The 20671-nt window shown below is 38.6% G+C and overlaps 1 protein-coding gene across 1 annotated transcript in view; it reads right to left on the bottom strand.

Annotated features, from left to right (window-relative positions):
* The window catches only part of DNAJC6 (DnaJ heat shock protein family (Hsp40) member C6), a 40849-nt gene that overhangs the window by 5581 nt on the left and 14597 nt on the right, over positions 1–20671 (bottom strand). The window contains exons 5-16 of the mRNA XM_015823567.1: positions 20545–20667; positions 13906–14039; positions 12201–12395; positions 10764–10881; positions 9513–9592; positions 7777–7970; positions 7511–7591; positions 6624–7064; positions 4621–4750; positions 2731–2805; positions 2655–2656; positions 1489–1599 (exon numbers count right to left, since the gene is read on the bottom strand). Of these exons, the coding sequence (XP_015679053.1) occupies positions 1489–1599; positions 2655–2656; positions 2731–2805; positions 4621–4750; positions 6624–7064; positions 7511–7591; positions 7777–7970; positions 9513–9592; positions 10764–10881; positions 12201–12395; positions 13906–14039; positions 20545–20667 (1684 nt within the window). The remainder of the gene's footprint in view (positions 1–1488; positions 1600–2654; positions 2657–2730; positions 2806–4620; positions 4751–6623; positions 7065–7510; positions 7592–7776; positions 7971–9512; positions 9593–10763; positions 10882–12200; positions 12396–13905; positions 14040–20544; positions 20668–20671) is intronic.

Below are 20671 nucleotides of genomic sequence, written 5' to 3'. Positions count from 1 at the left end.
CAAAGCCCTCTGAGGAAAGGACTAGGCCAGTGGTTCTCAACCTGTGGGTCGGGACCCCATTTGGGGTCGATCGACCATTTCATGGGGGTCGCCAAGCAAGGCTGTCCGCCATTTTTTTTGTCTGCCATTTTTTTTGTCCGCCATTTTTTCCCCCTTTTCCGGCGGGTGCCTTACCTCCCTTGGGCTGGGCCAGCTGGTGGTCGGCCTGCTCCATCTCTGCCGCTTGCCAGCTACGCCTTGGCCGGCGCAGGGGGCGGAACCACGCATGCGTGGCGCTCCCGGGCAGGGAAAGTCCTCGACTTACGACCGGTTTAGTCCTCGACTTACGACCGGTTTAGTCCTCGACTTACGACCGGTTGGGGTCGTGGCATTAAAAAGGTTGAGAACCACTGGACTAGGCAGAGGATCCAGAGAAAGGTTCTTTTACCAATGGAGAAGCAGTATTGTAGCTGAATAGATCCAGAAGAAAGTCAAGCCATGCTGAGCATGTTACATTAATCTAGCCCATTCCTTTCTTTTCATTCTGACTTTGATAATCCCAGAAAAGGGAGAGGAAGCAGGGAGCTAGAAGGGGACCATCTCTCTTAAAAAGGGAAGGAGGAGTGAGGGACACTTAGGAGGAAACCTGACATTGAGTGAACACTGAAATTGTGTGTATATATTTGCTGTAAATAACTGCTATAAATGGCTTCACTGTAAATAGTGAAAAAAGCATAAAGTGTGTGTGTGTGTGTGTGTGTGTGAGTGAGTGAGATTTCCAGCTCCAGTTCTAAAAGATCCCCATGACACTGTGAGATAAATTAAAAAAAGATAATAACTACAAACAGCCATGCCGCAGCACATCAATTATCTATTTGGCCTTGATTCTGTAAACCAACAGAAAACCAATCCAGGAAAGAGGGACCTTATTTCAACATCAATGGGAAATTTAAACAAATGAGGCAGCAAACAGGAAAGAAAACTATAAAATTAGTTGATACTATCATAGTAGGCTTTAAAGGTTAATGAAAAAATGGGGGAAGGCGTTGGAAAGATATTGAAAAATGGACAATTCCATACATTTTATGATCTATTAATTGGGTTGCAGTTAATGTGCTTACTTATTTCCTTAACTGTGTTGGTTAAGATGGGCAATTTTTCTCATACAAAACCAAAGCTGCAATGATAGATGGAATGAGATATGTAACTTCTAATTGTTCAACTTTTAGATAATGTACTGTTGAAGATCATCAATCAAACTATTTATATGATATAATCTATTAGCATTAGAAGAGCCCCCAATAACTTAACATTTGTCTAGTATTAAACACTGAGAGCTGGGAAAGTGGCAGCATTTTGTTATCTGCCATTCATGGGCTGACTATGGTTATTCATTCTGGAGATGCAGGCAACAGACATTAATAATAGCATACTGTTATATGAACATGCACTTCTGAATACACATGTCTTTTGGCCATGCAATCATTAGTCAACCTGCTAGATTTGCACCAAGAGCTCCCAAGTCAGCAAAAGGATCCAGAGTTTGTGGTTTGGCTTGATGTGTAGGGGTGTTGTGCACTGATCCTGTAGGGCTGGAAGCAGTTGATTTGCTCACCATACCTAGATGACGTAAGAAGAGAAAAAGCAAGTTTACAAAATATAATTGAATGATCTCAGAGCTAAAAGCAGCACAACCCAACTGCATAAACTAGTTGGTTAGCTCAATATAAGCAAAGTATATCATTAATAGAATTGGGAATATGTCTTTCTACAAGATCTGTATTGAAGATATATTCAAACAACATCGTTGAACAAGTCTCAACAAGCACCAAATAACCTTTGACAAACTAGAGAAGAAAAAAATAATATCTAGATTACTTTTTCATTAAATTATGCTATTAATTAGCATATTAACTTGGCTCATGTATTATAAAAAGGCTTTTGACAACTAGATAAATATAAATAACAGCATGTATAATTTGCAGTACACATGCTTTTGTAAAATCTCTGTAATACATCAATACTTTTCTGGATGTAATATTTTTATATTTCATGAGGACTTCTGTAACACCTTTGGGCAGTTCTTGTTCAACATTTAAAGTTAAATGTGTTGTGTCCATTGAACAAGCATATTTTCAAAACTTAAGTAACAATTGATGGAGGCTGATCCCCTCTTACATTCCTGATAGGAATCTAACTGCCACTTCAGTTTGGTGTAGGTGGTGAAGGCACCAGGCTAAGAAGTAAGAGACAATAAGTTCTAATCCTGCCTTAGGCATGAAAACAGTTGTGTGATCTTAGGCCAGTCTTTCTCTCTCTAGGATGAAAGCAATGGCAAAATAGTTCCAAAAATCTTGCTAAGCAAAATACAATGACTGGTCCTGGCAATCGCCAGGAATCAATACAAATTTGAAGGCACCCTCCACCCCAAATAGTGCTATATACTATGTCATCTTGAGCTCTTGAAGGGAAGGTGAAATATATAACTTACAAACAAATAACTACTTAGAAACCGATGATGAATGTCACCGTTCCTAGGTGAACACCTTTCACATAAATCATCTTAAACATGTTAAATATTAGTCTAACTGGCTCAAGGTGGACTCAGCCTTCCATCCTTCCTTCAGTTAAATGAGGACCCAGATTGTTGGGGGCAATATGCTGGCTCTGTAAACCACTTAGAGAGGGCTGCAAAGCACTAAGTGCTATTGCTATAAATCATCTTAAACATATTATATATTGGTTTCAGACAAACCTGATTTACTAGGCCATTCCCAGTCTCCTGAAACATCTGGCTGAATGGAAACAGTGGGTGTACTGGAAGAACCTTAAAAGATAAATATTGCCATTTAGCAATATTTTTTAAAATAGTGCTATAAAAAGTTCTCTGTGCATTTCTTTTTAGCTTTTATCACATTGTTTCTGGGAAATTCACCATATCTTCTCGTTAAGTAAAATATATATGCAGTTTTCTCAAAATAAATAGCTTGTGAGTACTCATTTCAGCAGAAATGAATACCTAAAGTGTTCTACATTCATTTTCAGAAAATCAACATGCATGCTTTTTGTCATCTAGAAAATTCAGGTTCATGGACTTTACATAGGAGGAAGTTGACATGCAACCCCTGGCGTAGTTTTGATTGTGTTTTGGTAGGGGTTTTTATAGGGGGTATTTTAGAGCAGGCTTTTTATTTAATATTTATTGTGATTTTTATTATCGCCTGTTCACCGCCCTGAGTCCCGTAAGGGAGATAGGGCGGTATATAAATAATAATAATAATAATAATAATAATAATAATAATAATAATAATAATAATAATAATAATAATAATAATAATAATAATAATAAAGACTGTCATGCAACAATGCCTATTAAAAATGCTTTAACCACATGCAGCCAACAGGTTCCTAATGGATATCAGTGCACTAGTATGTTCCCAATTCCATATCACTTTTTTTTAATAAAAAAAAATACAAGCTTCAATGCTGCAAAGCAAAGTGTTAGCCTCCAGCAACTTATTTATTTCTTAGAATGCATGAAGGCTAAAATTCTACTTATTTACTCAGAAGAAAGCAGTGTCTCCTTCAACCATTTTTGCATCTTCCCAATTGTATAAAGTAGGAGGATGGACAAAATTGTTCGGCAATAACATTTGAGGGGACACAATTCCCAAAATATCGGCTGTGTTGACTATTGTGTCCAGGCATTTTTGGACCTTAGACATTTTAGATTTTTATTTTTTTAATCCTTTCCTTGTCCTTAACTGTGGATGCCTTTGCTATGATAGTCTAGTACAAACCCTGGAGGGGATCAGGTGTGCATAACCTCATTCTGAAATATTGGCAGGGTCAATTATCAAAGAGGGCTTGTGTTTGAACTGGAGTTCTCAACAAAGAAATATCAGTTGTGCCAATGACCAGCTAATAATGCCAATGGATTATTAGCCACCAGATAGATTTTTTTCCATGACATTGGGTGAAAAGCAGAAGGCAAAATATTGCTTCAGCCACGGAAAGATTGGAAAATAAACACTTGATACTGTGTGTATGAAACAGGCTTCTACTTCATGTTAGCAGAAGACGTCAATGACTTAAATGTAAGCAATAATTTCCTCATGCAGCCATGCCATTTCGAGTGTCTGGGAACTGTCTGCTAAGGTTAAGCTGGATCACTGACGATGAACAGATTCCACATTTTTTTATAAATAAAATTACAGTCTTATTCACATTTTTTTAAAAAATATGAGAGTTTTCCCAAAATGCTTACTAATAACCATCCAATGTTCTATTTTACTGCTGAACAGATACAGAAGGATCCAATCTGGGTCAGTTACCAGAGAGAGAAGTTCCCTCAGGATGGGCTCCAGCATGCGCCCAAAAGCTTGGAAAACTATACTTCTAGTCCTGATTACCAACCCAGATTGGATCCTGCAATATTATCCTGGGACACATATATTCGCTTTCATTCGTGAACAGATGCTGTTCACAGCACCATTTAACGAAATTGAAAAATAAAGCATTTTATTTCTTCTGTTTGCAAATGACCCACATTTCAAGAGGGAAAAGGTTGGTACCATTAATCGTTTTTGTCATAATTCAAAAATAAAAGAAGACATCATACCCATGCTAAAGGGATCCCCTTGCACTGTAGGTGAAGGACTCCTTGTTGCTTGAATAAAAGGATCACTTTTGGCATTTGAGGAAAGGAAAGAGCCTAAAAGATCTGGGACAGGTTGCTTAGGACTACCCCCAAACGGGTCAAAGGCAGTTGCTGGAAAAAAAAATAGTTCTAAGAACATGCTTCTCCTTCTATTCCAATACTGGGCAATATACTTACATTTTAAAGAAATAATGTAATATTCTTAACTTTACATAAACTGTGTCATTAAGGTGAACCATTGCCAAAGCAAGTGTCACAATTCTTTTAATCTAATATAAACATGGAGAGGGAGATCACAGTAGCCATTAGGTTGCGAAAAACAACAGTGGACCCATGCTGTGGTGATGATAGATGACACACAACTTTCAGCAAATACTTATCAAGAATGCCTGTTGTCACATTATAAATAGGCAATTCAGATTGCATAGGTAAATGATTATATGTGCAAGGGCACAGGATATGCCAGTAGGTGTCATAACATATCCTGCTCCATTGGCGTATAGCAGGGCTTTTCAACCTTTTCACCCATTGTACCACTTTTAGGATATGGCAATATCTGAGTACCACCAGTCAAGCAAGGTGTCAAAAATTTGATGACCCCCCCCCAAAAAGGAAAAAAGTGATAAAGTACAGGTAGTCCTCGACTTACAACAGTTTGCTTAATGACTGTCCAAAGTTACAATGGCACTGAAAAAAGTGCCCCCCAAGCCACAGCCGAGCAAGACACCTGCCTGCCCACCCAGCGGCGCTCTTCCTCCTGTTCGAGGTTTTCATTGTTATGAGCATTTCTGTTGGGGATTGGCAGCAGGGGTGGGGTGGGGGGTGTTTGGTTTTTATTCCCCCCCATCTGCTGGGTGGTTGCAGCAGGTTTTGGTCACTTCACATGACCCTGGGACACTGTGACCGTCATAAATATGGATCAGTTGCCAAGCATCTGAATGTAAATCACAAGACCCTGGAGATGCTGCAACATTCCAGCTGATTGGTGCTTCTTTAGGGCTCAGCAGAAGCCCCAGGATCAGCGCCGAGCTCCAGCTGGAGCCTGGTGCTGATCCTGGTGCTTCCACTGAGCCCTGACAGCCCCAAAGCGCCTGGTTCTTCTGCTGAGCCCTGACAGCCCTGCAGCTCCAGCCATCTCTCGCTCAGGCTTGTGCGGTGCTGCCACCGGTTCAGCTCATTCCCCTCCCCCGCTACCACTTTTCTAGGATGGTCGTGTACCACCTGCCAGGTGCCAATGTACCACAGGTGGTACCCGTACCACTGGTTGAAAAGCCCTGGCGTATAGTATACAATCAAGTTAGAGAAAGAAACCAGGTAAATAATAGCTGGTTAGCATTACGTCTAGTTAATAGAATTCACAATTCTTTTCAAAAACCAAGTAACCAGAGTAGCAATAGATAAAATCAAAAAGAGCCTAATTAAGCATTCCTTGTTAAAGATGGATTTTTTTTTCATCTTGTCATCCTGATTCTCTCCTAGCCATCCTCCTACTGTTAAAGGATTACTTCTTGGGATCAGAACAACAAAATGTATGGTTCTGAACTGGATCTTATATTGCACATATTCACAGTCTCTCTCTTAAAATATACAACGAGGCTAGAAAGGATTGAAAATTCACACAAGGAAACTCTCCCATTCTCTTATCTCCCAGTGCAATACTATGCCTATCCTGCAAAAAAAAAATCCAGATTTTCCTAAGTAGCATAAAATAGAGGGAGTGAAGAAACTGCTGGCAAATAGGGAAAATTTTCCAGCACTAAATGGAGGCATTTACATCTGAGTTCTGAGGAGAGATTTAAAAAAAAAACTTCTATCCACATGTCTTAAAACATAGCAGTTAGTAGCTGTACGAACTAATAATCACGAAGAGTAATTTATGAATCCAAAGGAAGACGCAACTCTTTTTCATGAGGAATCTTGTTTAGCATCAATTGCTTAAAGTGAATTTCTTTGCAAAGCAATGTTATGGTTAAGATTTTTTTACCTTCTCCTATTCTTGGGGACAACGAAGGGGATGCTGAAGTTACAGGCCGCCGTGGAGTTGACTGTGCCGAACCAGCTCCACCCATCTGAAAGACATCTTCAGCAGCTCCCTGACCACCTTGGTTTAATCCTCCAGAATTTCCAACCCCAAAAAGGTCACTCAGCAAGTCTGAGTTAGATGGTGGTGCAGTGGGGGCCGCTGGATAGTTCATAGGAGTACCGTCCAAACCTAGAAGATCTACGTCCTCTTGTGGAGGTGGGGCTGGCTGCTCTTGCTGCTTTTTGCTGTGCTTTGAAATGCCGTGGATTTTGTCAGTGCTGGTGCCGCTGTGCTGGCTGGAGAGGGATAAGAGTTCCTCATCGGATTGCTCGCTTTCTTCATGGACCAGTGCTGCCCTGTCCTCAGAGCTGGGATGAGAACTGGCTCTTTCTGCCTTTTGATCTAAGTAGTAAAAACAGCTTACTGTCAGCTAGCAACTTTGTGGTTCTTCTATGGCAGAAAAAAATAATCCCTGGGGGTGAAACAGCCGCACGTGAAAGCAGACGGTACCAACAATGATAATTAAGTTATGCTTAATCCAAGTAACAGTGCTTAATTCTCAACGCACAAAGAATATCCAAAACATAAATTAATGTATGGTGTTTGCATTCCGGCCATACATTGCTGTGTGCAAATAGCAAGAATAAATCTGGCTGTGTCTTAAAATTTTCAACTGAATCCCATGCACATGCAGGTATTTTGTATAAATTAAAGAATGCCTGTGGACTATGGCGTAGTATGTATGAGGTCCCTGAAAAGAGGCAGCAAGATGGAGGAGGAGGGAAGGAAACTAATAAATTAACTGCGAGTTCTGAAAGATAGATGACTTGAGGAGAAATCATATATACCTTGCCAGCTGAGAGATGACAAGAATGCACCCTGGCCAACATTCTTTAGGTTATCTTGTACTGCATCTACAGAACTTCTACCTATAATGTAAAAGGAGTCCAGATAAATCAAAGATGAGTGAATTTAAAATAGCCAAGCTTGATATTTTCATGAAAGCTGAAATCTCCAGTCTTTGGCCATGCTGACTGGGGATTTTATGAAGTGGAACTCATTATCTATGTGGGCTGGGGATTATTCCCCCAGATAAAACGAATGCCTTCCTTACCTGCCAGAGCAAGGGTGTCTTGATGTTCCTGAGGCGATGAGAAAAGAATGCTGGGGTTGATGTCTTTTGTGCTGAAATTCTCCCATGGAGGAGTTAAGTCAGTTTGCCTATCAGTGGAGTCTACTTCTATCTCCACAATGACATGGAAGAGTTGGGGATATTTTTCTGGTGAATCACATGCATCCAGCTCAGGCCTAAAGATTCAAATTAAATCAAAGAAATGGTTTGAAGATCACCTGTTCAATCATATTTTTTGAACCTGAATGTAGTAATGACAATTACTTATACCATAGGATTAATTCTTTTTAAACAAACTGCTAATGTTACGTGGTAGCAAGAAATCCAATAGAACTTCCTAATAAAAAATTAGTTAAGATTTAAGTATCTGGACGTTGGAGTACAGTTTGCATCGGAAACAGAGAAGGGTATTGTGGACTTAATGTATTCCCAGACTTCAAATGAATAAATACAGAAAATATTTCATAGATACCTGAAGGAAAAGATACACAGGTGGTCCTCGACTTATGACAGTTCATGTAGTGACCATTCAAAGTTACAATGGCACTGAAAAATGTGACACATGAGTGTTTTTCATCCTTACGACTGTTGCGATACCCCCACAGTCATGTGATCAAAATTCAGATGCTTGTCAACTGAGTCATATTTATGACGTTGCAGTGGTTGGGGGCCACGTGATCACCTTTTGCGACTTTCTTTCTTTCAATGGGGAAGTCAGAATCGCTTAACAATCGTGTCACTAACTTAATAACTGCAGTGATTCACTTAAGAACTGTGGTACAAAAGGTCATAAAATGGGGTAAAGTTCACTTAACGAACGTTTCACTTAACTACAGAAATTTTGGGCTCGGCTGTGGTTGTAAGCCGAGGACTACCTGTATACAGTTCCTTTTAGAGCAGATAAAAAGGTTCATTCACATTTAATGTTTTCTTTGGTGAAAATCTAGTTCCGCACGAGATAGTTTTACAGAAATCTGTGACCCGACCTAAGCATTCACAGAAGTAGTTATGATCCTTGTAGCCTTCTCAACACCTCTGCTACTACAACTCAATTACTATTTCGTTTAATTTATATGTTGGCCTTCGGCTGTAATAATAAATTGATTGATTGATTGATTGATTGATTGAATTACTATTTCCTGAGCATTGACTGACTTCTTCAGCTAACAGAAAAGAGAAATAGAGTTATTAGTGCAGCTGAAAGGACCTAAGTAGAATTCTCTGGCCAAGTTAGCACTATTGGCTTCTCTAATTACCTAAATTCATCTCTATATAGAGGCTGGTTTGCAGGCTTCTGATCAATGAATATTGATTAGCCTTGCTCACTGCTCACATATTACATGAATAGGATACCCAAGCCTCATGCAGCAGAATAAGTTGAAATTAATTTTAAATTCCCATGTGGTCTAAACTTTGCAATAATTATACCGTGAGTTTATTAGAATCTGCCTGTGTTTAATTTGATTTATTAAAAATTAGATTTGATATGTTGAAATATTTTACTCGCTTTTTGCAGCTGAATTTATTTCGCTAAAGCATTGGAATTGTTCTTATGGAATTATATTCTATAACCTAATTTGAAATATTCCTGTTTTGGAGGTGAGTTAATATTTCTTGAATAAATCAAATCTACAGTTTCCACTTGTTAGCTTTTTGAGATACTTATTACAAGAAGACCTCCTACTGTATATGCAGTTCAGTGTTCTAAGGATACTTACTTAGTAAATTTTAATGTTGTTGATCCCAGAGGTACGAATCCACTGTGAAACTGAATCTGGAACATTTGTGTGTTTGTCATCTGTAAGAAATGTTAAATACATAATTTTAAAATTAAAGAAAACAATAGCAAATTTCAGGTGTACATTGTTGAAGAATTCAATTTTATTACTATAGGCATCAATATTGAAACAATGAAGAAATAAAAATTTGGTCTAGAGAAGAGTTCCCCAACCTTTCCAGTTTTTCAGACCAGACTGGAGGGGGAGAGGGAATGTTTCCGCGCAAGCACAAATGAAGCACGCAAACACATGATCACCCGCTGCTTGTGCAAGTGGGGATGCATGCATGTGCACTTGCCTGCTGCTTGTACAAGTGGAGATGCCCGGTTCCAAACAGCTCACGGCCTGATAGTGGGCTGTGGCCCAGGGGTTGGGGACCCCTGGTCTAGGGAGACAATTTGCTCTGGTGATTAAGACACCTGGCTAGAAACTGTGAGTTCTAATCTTGCCTTAGGCATGAAAGTTGACCAAGTGACTTTGGGCTAGTCCCTCTCCCCAAGCCTAGGATCAAAGCACCTCACTAACTGTTTTCTAAGAACAGGCGGGAATCTAACTAGGGCAGGAATCATTGGATTTTTCTGACTGCTTCAGGGCTGGATTAAGACCATTTGATGCACTAAACACAGCCCCACAACAGTGTCCCTTGGCTTTCCATTGCTTGACTGACGGCTGGCCCAATAACAGATGAAAACTAAAGTTGAGTTTGGCAGTGAAAGTGTTAAGGGCATGATAGCTAAAGGAAAACACTCTGTAGTGCCAAAAGCACATTCTTGTTTTGCTTAATGGTTGATCCGGGGCTGGACTGGTTGTGGAAGCAGTATTTTTCATATTATCCTTGACACAACCCTTGTTATATGCAGGATGTGTGTTGCTTCTGCAGCAACCATGGTAATGAATGAATCTGTTCATTTTCTATTTGCTGACATCAAGTACTGGTATGAACATAATATTTCAGCAACATTATCAGAGCAATTTTTTTCCTTCAGGCACCAAAGAGTTTTCAGTAAGAAACATCATAACTTTTCTAAATTTGCTTTTCCATATTCTTGCATTTTACTCATTACTCTAACAAACTGTCTTTCTGAGTTATATGCTTAAATCCAATTTTTATAGCATAATAGTAAAATATTTTGGATCAGCTAATATTCCTTAATGTTTAACCTTGCATTTAAAAGATACATCAAGTCATACTTTAGCTTGAAGCCGTCCCCCAATGGTTGATCGCATATGGTAGACAGAAACAACTACATCACCATGGACAGTGACTCCTAGTGGAATAACAACTTTTCCTTCTTGAACACGGAATTCCCTAAGGGGAAAAAAAAACAAGCAGAACATTCTGTCTAAAGTGGTATTCATGAGGAATCAAAACACAGAATTCACAGTGAATAAAGAATTATAACCCAGAAGTTGAACACTGCAGTTCATTGTAGTTGAGTTGGGTGGAGTAAAAAAGCTCAAAGCGGGGATCAAAATAAAAATATTATTTATTTTTATTCTGACTTCTAAATGTAACGATCTGGCTATTCTCAAAAACTGTTCAATTCATAGATTATACAGACAACTGTTCATATAGTAGATTCTATACAACTCATAAAATTTTCACTGCATCTACATGTAAGCTGTTTATGGTGAAACATTGTTGTATACTGAAATACCATTAGCAGGGGATGTGTGACATTCAAGCTGCTTAGAAGCAAAAGCAAAACTTCAGAGAAAGACAAAATATCATCAAATATACGGAATCCATGTATAATAAGTGCATGAAAGGGTTGGCTAATTGATGTCAGTCTGAAGGAAGGTGCATATGGATGGATGATGTAGCACAGTGGTGGCGAACCTATGGCACGTGTGCCAGAGGTGGCACTCAGAGCCCTCTCTGTTGGCACGCGCGCCACAGCCGCCAGCAGCAGGTCCATTCGGCCACCACTGCCACCCGGAGCAGGAGCCCCGCCCAGCACAAAGGAGGCGAAGGGGCCGACTAGCAAGCTTGAGTAGAGGTGGTAGAGCAGAGGTCACCAACCATTGTCGATTGATGGACTGGAAGAAGAGGAAGGGGAAAGCATTTTACATGCATGCATCCGTGCATGGGGGCACAAGCACGCACGTGCTGCAAATGGGGCAGAGCTAGTGCCTGCGTGATACTCACTAGCCCTGCCCCGTTCTTACATGGCACAGTGCCTTGTATCTGCACCCTGCGATGTGGCGCCGGCCATTTTTGCGCCTTGCAGCACGGTGGTCCATTTTTGTACCCCCGGTTTTTGTGTTCCAGAGGCGGCACTCAGAGGCGCCTCCCTGTCCCCCCGAAGGCGCCACAATGCTGATGCAGCCCTGGCATTTCGCGATATATAAGTGGGTTTTGGGTTTCGGTTTGGGCACTCGGTCTCTAAAAGGTTCGCCGTCACTGATGTCGGATATCCTTCAAAGGTATGAAAACTTCAGCCAATTGAGATTTCTATCTCCCTGAAGGAGGCAATGGCTGCTGAGATCCAATCAACATCAATCATAATTGATTGAAAGCCAGGGTGCCTAGATCATGAATTAGCTCACCTGTGCTACCATAGGTAAATACATATCAAACAACCAAAGTGGGATTTTTATCTGCCCAGTCAACGGAGAGGAACTTACTTCATTCTTTCATACTCCTGTGATGTTGTAAATATTCTAGTTTCTCCGATAAGGATGTCACAGAAAGGCCGGCAGCCATTTCTCTGCTTGTTAAAACAGGGCACTGGGCTGAGAAGGACTGATTTGATGGTTAGAGGTTTGCAGTGAGGCTGGACAGGCTTGTCTGCTATTAGATCACAAATATATCCTAAATACCTGCAGTGAAAAAGGGAATTCAGAAAAAATCTACATGTATTACTGCTTGTGTTCTTTGGCTTCACAGGGAACTTGGTTCATTATCATAATGAAGATTTTCAACAGCATATCCTACTGACAAGAGAACTTAATTTTTAATAGATGCTTGCCAAAATTAAATAATGTCAAGAGAGCAAATTCAATGAAAAATCCTGAGTTAATCAAGGAAGAAAACAAATAATATAGATTTGATACATTTGCCTAGAAAGCTACAGAAGCAAGGTCGCCTCACCCTTAAGATAAGAGAATGAGTACTTAATATAGAAAAGTAGCAAACATTTGCTGCTTAGTCTCCACTTTCCTACTGCTTTTCTGTAAAGCATGAGGCTTCCCTTCTAACTATTTGTGTTGCCAGCTACCGATCAACCAGCTAGTAGCAGATTGCCCAGAAGAGCACAGGTCCCAAAATAAGTTGCATGTGACCCATGCTCAGCCTTGCCATAGAATTTAACCAATTTTCCCAACGCTACTCTCCCCATCCCACCCCATGTGTGTTGTAGTATAACTTCCCACCCCATGTATGTTGTAGTATAATCTCCACCCCATGTGTGTTATAGTATAATTTCCTACTTGGGAAGATAGGACCAGGCCGAGGAAGTCTGATCTAGACGTTTCTGTCTGAATACACATTTTTCTACTTTTGAAAAGGTGATGGCTTCCTGTCTAAACCCATATATTTATATTCTTTGGGAATAACTGAAGATTCTTGTGCCCACTTGAACAGGACTCTCTCGATATATGTTTGAGAATGCAGCGTAGAAAATGAGAAGTGTGAAACCTTCAATAACATTGAATGCTTGACACTATCATTGAAAATCTTTTTAAAACGCTTGCCAAGCTTCAGCTGCTCAGCCAAATTTGATAATACTATTCCCATTGATTTGAGTGCAGTTAGGAAGCTGTTAGAGAGCCAGTTTGGTATAGGAGTTAAGGCACCAAGTTAGAAACCAGGAGACTATGAGTTCTAGTCTTGCATTAGGCACAAAGCCAAATGGATGACCGGGCACTAGTCACTCTCTATCTCAGCCCTGGGAAAAGGCAGTGACAAAAAATCTTGCCATGAAAACTGCAGGGACTTGTCCAGGTAGTCACTAGGAGTCAACATTGTCTCAAAGTAACAAAAATAAAGGTAGCTGTTGATGTTAAAGAAGGATGAGATTGACTAAAATCTGGATCCAGGAACTAAGAGTGGCACAGTGGTTAGAATGCAGCAGTGCAGGTTAATTCTGCTGACTGCCAGCAGTTCGATTTTCAGCAGCTCAAGGTTGACTCAGCCTTCCATCCTTCTGAGGTCAGTAAAATGAGGACCCAGATTATTGGGGAAAATATGCTAACTCTGTAAAACGCTTAGAGGGGGCTGTAAAGCACTGTGAAGCAGTATATAAGTCTAAGTGCTATTGCTATTGCTAAGTAAATTAGTATCACCTGATATAATTTACATTGCACATGATTTAAAACACATTTACTATACCTTCTGTGGGACGGCCAGAGTACTACTCCAGGTCTCTTTGAATTTAGCAATTGAACAGCAGAAGCTGGATTAGAGAAGAGATGACAGAAACAGAACATTGCACTGACCAAGACTGCTGATGCCACACGACCATCCTGTCAGACAAAATACAAGGCCCTCCATCAGGAAAAATTCACCTTTCAAATGAGCCATGTTTTTTTATTAAACAAAATCTATTAAATTTTGTTAAAACAATTTTTTTATAAACAAGATTTGTTCAATGCTGCTTTGAAACTAAAACTAAAACAGAAGCTCCACAGAAACTCTTGAGATGCTTCCCTCTGAAAAAATGTTCATAGGATTACACGGATGAAACAGAAAACAAACATTTGACTTTGGATGTTTTTTAAAAAGTGTAAAAAGAAGAAAATTACACAAGTGCTTCCTATGCAAAAGAAAGACCATTGGACAATGACGGTGAAAATTCCTTCTAGTGTAGTGTGATGGAAACATCCAACAATGGGTTAAAAACTAGAAAGGGATTGTGTGAGATACACAATTTTTATACTTGGCACTGTGGCTCAGCTGGATACAGACTACAACAAAGCAAGTCCATCAAATAGAAGATGAAGAACAAACAGGGTAGAATTCTTCTCTGATTTGTTCTATTGTAATCCAGAGTGCAGAGGAAGAAAACAGCATCCTACCTATGGTTCCCAGCTATGCCAGAAGTGAGTCATCATTGATTCAAGTGTACTTAGAGTGTGTCCATCACAACAAACCAGAAGCATTCAAATTATAGACAGTAAGTGTCCAGTACTTAGATAATCAGTTTGCTAGATAAAAGCTTCCAGCTGTGGTATATAATCAGAGTAATCCAATATCACTATTAAGATAATTCTGTAACATTCCTTTCCAAAAATCTTTGATCTTCAGAGAAGTCTGATAAATAGACAACTTTATGGCTTTCAAATGTTAGATTACAACATTCTTGATTTCCATGCTTCATGGTCAATTGTGAGAGATTATAATGTTGATAATTAAAAACATTTGGAGGGCATCAGAATTTCATAAGTATATAATTTACATGGAAGCCACATGCAGAAAAGGCTGGATATGTGGCTTTCTCCCCAATAAAGTAAGCAGCAACTCGACAAAATTTAAAGAGTTGTCCCTTACATACTGAGGCAATGCATGTCTTCAGCTGCATTGCTGATATAGAATTAGGACAGAAGGATAAAATAAAATAACCAAAGTGACAGTGTGAAAAAGTGAAGACTCTTATAAGATAAATAAAGATCTTGAGTGCTCTGTCTATTGGCCAACACTGTTGGCTTCCTGGACGGATGTAAAGACCTGGTTCTTCCACCTAGCACTGGGCTCAGAAAGTTGTTGGAGTTGGAATTCTGTTGTTTATGTGATTTGTTTGATGAGTTGACAATATAATTTTTAGGAGTCTCGACCCATTTTATTTTTAGTGGATCTGTACAGCTGGTTATTTTATTTCTATTTAGCTCCTAGACATGTTTCTTTGGTGGATGGGTGGTTATATAAATCTGCTAAACAGAGCTTTTTAGGGACTTGTGAGAGTTCCAAGCAAAATAAAGATAAAATAAATTCCATGGACCCGTGAAAGATGATGCCTTGATTACACTCAAGCATCACATTAAACCACAAACCACACTTTATGAGCCATGATAAAGATAGCACTATGGTTTAGTAGGATATATGCAGTTTGCCATTGTTTACCTTTGTTATGGAAAGATAAATATGGAGAGGGTTGTGCCTGTCTTATAGAATATACAAATGTCAAAATATACAACAATTTGAGTGCAATTTTTTTTTTGAATGGTGGGATAAAATATTTAAATAAATAAAGATGGAACATGATAGACATATGCTCACTATTCTGATAGAGTTCTGGCTAACTTTTATGCATGAGAGTTTACTTTGAGGGAGTAAACTTTTAGTAAGATGTTCTTTAGTGGTTAAATATAAGTTTTGTCATCATTTTAAGAATTACAGTACTGCGTGGTCCATGGTGCTCTCTGAGCTGGTTGTTTTCTGCAAGACCAAGGACCCCACAGTTCCACCCTGAGCTACAAATATCCTCTTCCCATCAGTTACACTGTACCTTGGAGTTTCTATGGGCAATACTGAGGTGAGGAATCAAACCTACCTGCCTATATCCCATCTCTATACAAATTGTCTAGTATCTTATTATTAATGAATTTGCTTGCACCTTCCGATTTATGGCTACTTTACTATAAAATCTGTAAAATAGTTTTCTAAAAGACAATGAGGTATAATTGCCTGTTCTTCATATTATAATTTCAAAACTGCCCAGCTAGCCAAGATTTGAATGACAAAAAGCTGTTTACTGAAGGGAAATAATGATTAATTTGTTTCTCTTACATGGATCTCTCTGAATCATGGTTCTGCTGCAGTATTGTGCCTTTGAAGAAATGGAAGAAAATTCCTTACTTCATTCTCTGTGATTTTAGGACACCAATAACTTATGAATCACTTAACAGAAGGCAGAAGAAAGGGGTATTTGGGGGAAAACTGCTGATTACTAGAAATCTAATCAATGGCAGTATTATGAATTAAATTACAAAGGTAAGGACTTTTACTCCAGATTAACCACCTGGAATTCCACTGATACTACAGCTGATCTGTAGACTAGTGTTCCTATACCACTTGGCATTGAACAGATCTCTCCAGATAGATTTATTTACCTGGTTAATAGTGTCCTAGGGACAGGATGTCTTCATATGGGTTACCAAAAGTCATCAACAATTGGAACAACAGCCTTACCTCTGGTGGCAAGTGACATCTTTGAAGTTGCTTGGGGGAAAATCAGGAGACTCCATTAAAAGAGGCAACAATGCCAATGTGAGGGTGATCTCCAGACAAAAATACTTCAATTCTAGGGTATGTCAGATGTATCATCTCTGCAACTTGGTGGACTCTGATGGCCAGCTGTCAAAATTCTGTTGGTGGAGAAGGGGATTAACTTGCTTGATGTGTCTATCATGGCTCCCAAATGAACCATTTGCTAAGGACATCATCAGCTTTGATAAACTCTAGAAGTAGATGCCATACTGATAAGACGGGCTGGTGCTAACAAGCAAATATTAGAAATTGGGGGTCTGCAAATAGGAATGACAGGAATATGACAGAGGAAGAGATATGTATTGTTCTGATTATTTTAATGACCTGTATGCAAAAATGTGGATTATCAGATACTTGTTTGATGTGCTAACTATCAAGGATGGCTCCCATATTATTCCTCTTTTTGGACCCACGGAGAAAACTGAATAAAGCATATGGGATCTTAGAGGAGGCATTATTGTTCTACATTTATTATATTTACATCACTTAGGGGTACAGAGGTTGAAGACAACTGAAATTTATTCTTGGTCTTGGCTGGCTCACTAAAAGTAACTTCCTATATTCATTGTTGTTGGTGAACAAAGGCCATCCAGGTATAAAAGAATAGAAAAAGTCTTGTTCATGGATGAGCAGGGTCTGACAGGCCAAGTGAAGAACTAAGTGGCATACAATTTTATGAAGCCTATACTCAAAAATCCAATTCCCATGAAAATTACTTTACTGTATTTTAGGGAAGCAAACTATTGTTACCGATTTGCTTCCCCAGAGTTTAAATTATACCCATAATTTCCTTAATGTTTGGGTAGTCTCAATATTCTGGTCAAGCCATAAAGCAAAACAACAACAACAAACTCTGTGCTCTACAAGGAAGCTGGAAGGGAAGTTTGGTTGGCTTGCAAAATCATCTTAGTTTGGGTTGCCCTCATTCTGACACCCTTTGCTCAGAAAATTCTGGTATCATTAAGGTATAAAATAAGAGTAACCCAAGGCAAGCAGATGTGACTTCTAAAATGGTGCCCTCAATCTTCAACCTTCCAATTTGCATTATTGATTGCTGGGAAATTTGGAAAATAATGACAGAGTTAGAAGAAAAGTATTGGTATATCTGGACATTTTTACTGATAGTATAGGAGAACAGCAAATGTCTCTCTCTTTTGAAATTTTGTTCAGGGAAGATATTAATAATCAAGCCAAGGAATCATGTAGGGGTGCTGCCATTTAACTAATGCTTTCCTTCATTAATCTTTTTTACCATTTTAGCTTTCGTATTCAGATGTGGTATATCACATTATTTTAAACAGCCATCCACCAGCACAATCCTTTGGCACTTCCTTCCATGCTTTCAATATGTTCTCTCTGCCTTAAAAATCTTCTTTCTCATCCTCATTACGGCAGAAGCTATTTAAATTAGAAAAATCAAGAACTGGCACAATACCAAAATGATTGTGCTGCTCAAGTCATTAATTTGTCCTGTTTTACCTGAATTGGAACTGCTGCTGACCCTTTTTAAGAGGACACTTTTTACCTGGAGTTTAAAAGCCTGACTTTCTCTATTATGTCTAGTTATGTGAAAGTGCTATATTCTCTATTACACTGAGTTACTCTATATTGCCTGACAAATGTGTTCATTTTTTCTGAATTTGCTAAAATCCTTCGGAAAAGGATAAAGTGTTTCTTAATACTATGCCATTACACTATCTCTTGTCTTCTTTACTATGGCAAGAAGCCTTACAGTGGACTTAGTCTTTATTTTGATATTTCTGCTTTTCAGACTCCAAGCAGAGTTTTGTGTAGGTTCCATTAAATCACTTCTCCAAATACCCCATTTCCCCTGTCTTACTGAAATGAATGCATTAAATGTGTTGAATTCTCTACAGACTGCTTAATATCTCTACCTTAACAATTAGCTAACTGTTAATTGTAACTATTGAACATTTCAATGGTAATCTGACTGCTTTCTACGCAATCATTAAGTAATAAACTGAATTAATAAATTTTATCATTTGTATTTTATTATTTTTTGCTTCCTAAAAAAATAAGCCTGTTTAATAACTTAAACAGTCCCACTAGAATTAACACTGTGGGTGACTCAAGACTGTTATAGAATTGCTAGGCATCTCCTGACACCAAATGTTTATATAAGACATAAAAGGAACAATAATGCTGTAAAGTACTGCTCAGGGCTAATGTGCATGCATTCTATCTTGCCCATGCAGGGTGTAATGCCATTTTCAGGCCTAAAATAAAGTTATGGAAACATGTTCTAATATAGTAGCACTCCACATGGACCATGACATTTTTGACTCAATGTAAATGCCAGACCAATTTTTGAAAGAACTTCTATAATAGCACTGATTTTCCTGAGGAACTAAAAGGTTCGGTATAAAGACTCTCCATGCAACTGAGTAGGTGGTAAATACTTTCAGCCTTTTCTTTAGTTTTGATGTGTTAAGAAATATAACAAGCATTAAATTACTGGCAGGCTGCTTTTTGTCTGTATATATAAATAAAATGACAACTTCAGAAATCCAATCCTAACATTCTCAGATAAGAGTCAAAAGAGGGATTACGATGGACAACAATCGTTCCTCCAATAATATATGTAAAGTTTTCAGGAACAGCCACATAAAACTCTCCAAAGATAAATTGCCCATCAGTAACAGACTACAAAATGAATCATTTTAGGAACATTGGTTTGGATGTCTCTGTTTGGATGTCTCTGCAACTTTTGTGATAAGATCCATTACTGATGCTGACATAGCACTTTAATCTCTTCTGAAATTAATAAGGAACATTCCAGAAGAAAGCAGTGAGGAAAAACCAATATCACAAGTTTCATGAGGTGAATTGGCAAGACTTTGGAAATGATATAAAGTTTATCAATTACCATCCTGCAAGAACACAACCCTATACACTAAGCAGCCAATTTTTAAAAAAAAATATTATTCATATAGTTATAAAAATCAGATGCTGCAAACACCATTACGGGGACAAGAAGCAATAGGTGGAAACTAACCAAAGAGAGAAGCAACCTAGAACTAAGGAGAAACTTCCTGACAGTTAGAACTATTAACCAGTGGAACAACCTGCCTCCAGAAGCGGTGAATGCTCCAACACTGGGAGTTTTTAAGAAGAGACTGGACAGCCATTTGTCCGAAATGGTATAGGGTTTCCTGCCTGAGCAGGGGGTTGGACTAGATGACCTCCAAGGTCCCTTCCAACTTTATCATCATCATCATCATCATCATCATCATCATCATCATTATTATTATTATTATTATTATTATTATTATTATTATTAGGGACTACATCTCTTCTTCCAAATATCTTGTTTTATTTTCTGCATAGGAAAATTGATGATTTTTTTTATTAGAGACAAATTTGGATCAAATACAAAAAACTGCAGGAATAAAACTACAAGAACAAGACATTCCATGTCTCTCACTTTTTCATCATTAAAGCTATAAATATCTAGCTGAGAGAAACCCAAAAACATGATAGGCTCTTATTGAATTGGACAAAGAAATATCCCAAAATATTGCAGTGTCTGTCAAGTTTAGCATTGCTCTCCGCATACAGATTGCCACAAGTCAATTTTCAGTTTTTTTAGTTCTTTTTTGTATTGTTTGTACTCTACATCGGTTGTTTTTCAACAACCAGCAATCCTTACTCATTAAAAGGACATTAATTTATGTCAAGCTTCATATTTCAAATATGTTTTCTGTATAGATCTACATACAAATGGTTACTTACTGCTTGACTTACCATACAGTGAATGACACAAACATTTTTTGGGTTCTGCTGCAACCAGTTATGCATATTCTTACAAACAGCATAGAGATTGTGGAGACTTGGTGCTTGTCTAATTGGCCAACTACATTCAGATACCTAA

The sequence above is a fragment of the Protobothrops mucrosquamatus genome, unplaced genomic scaffold (genome assembly GCF_001527695.2).
Source record: "Protobothrops mucrosquamatus isolate PMUCROS unplaced genomic scaffold, P.Mucros_1.0 scaffold1915, whole genome shotgun sequence".
Classification (NCBI taxonomy): Eukaryota; Metazoa; Chordata; class Lepidosauria; order Squamata; family Viperidae; genus Protobothrops; species Protobothrops mucrosquamatus.
The sequence above is the reverse complement of the archived record's forward strand: the minus strand, read 5'-3'. Positions and strand labels throughout refer to the sequence as shown.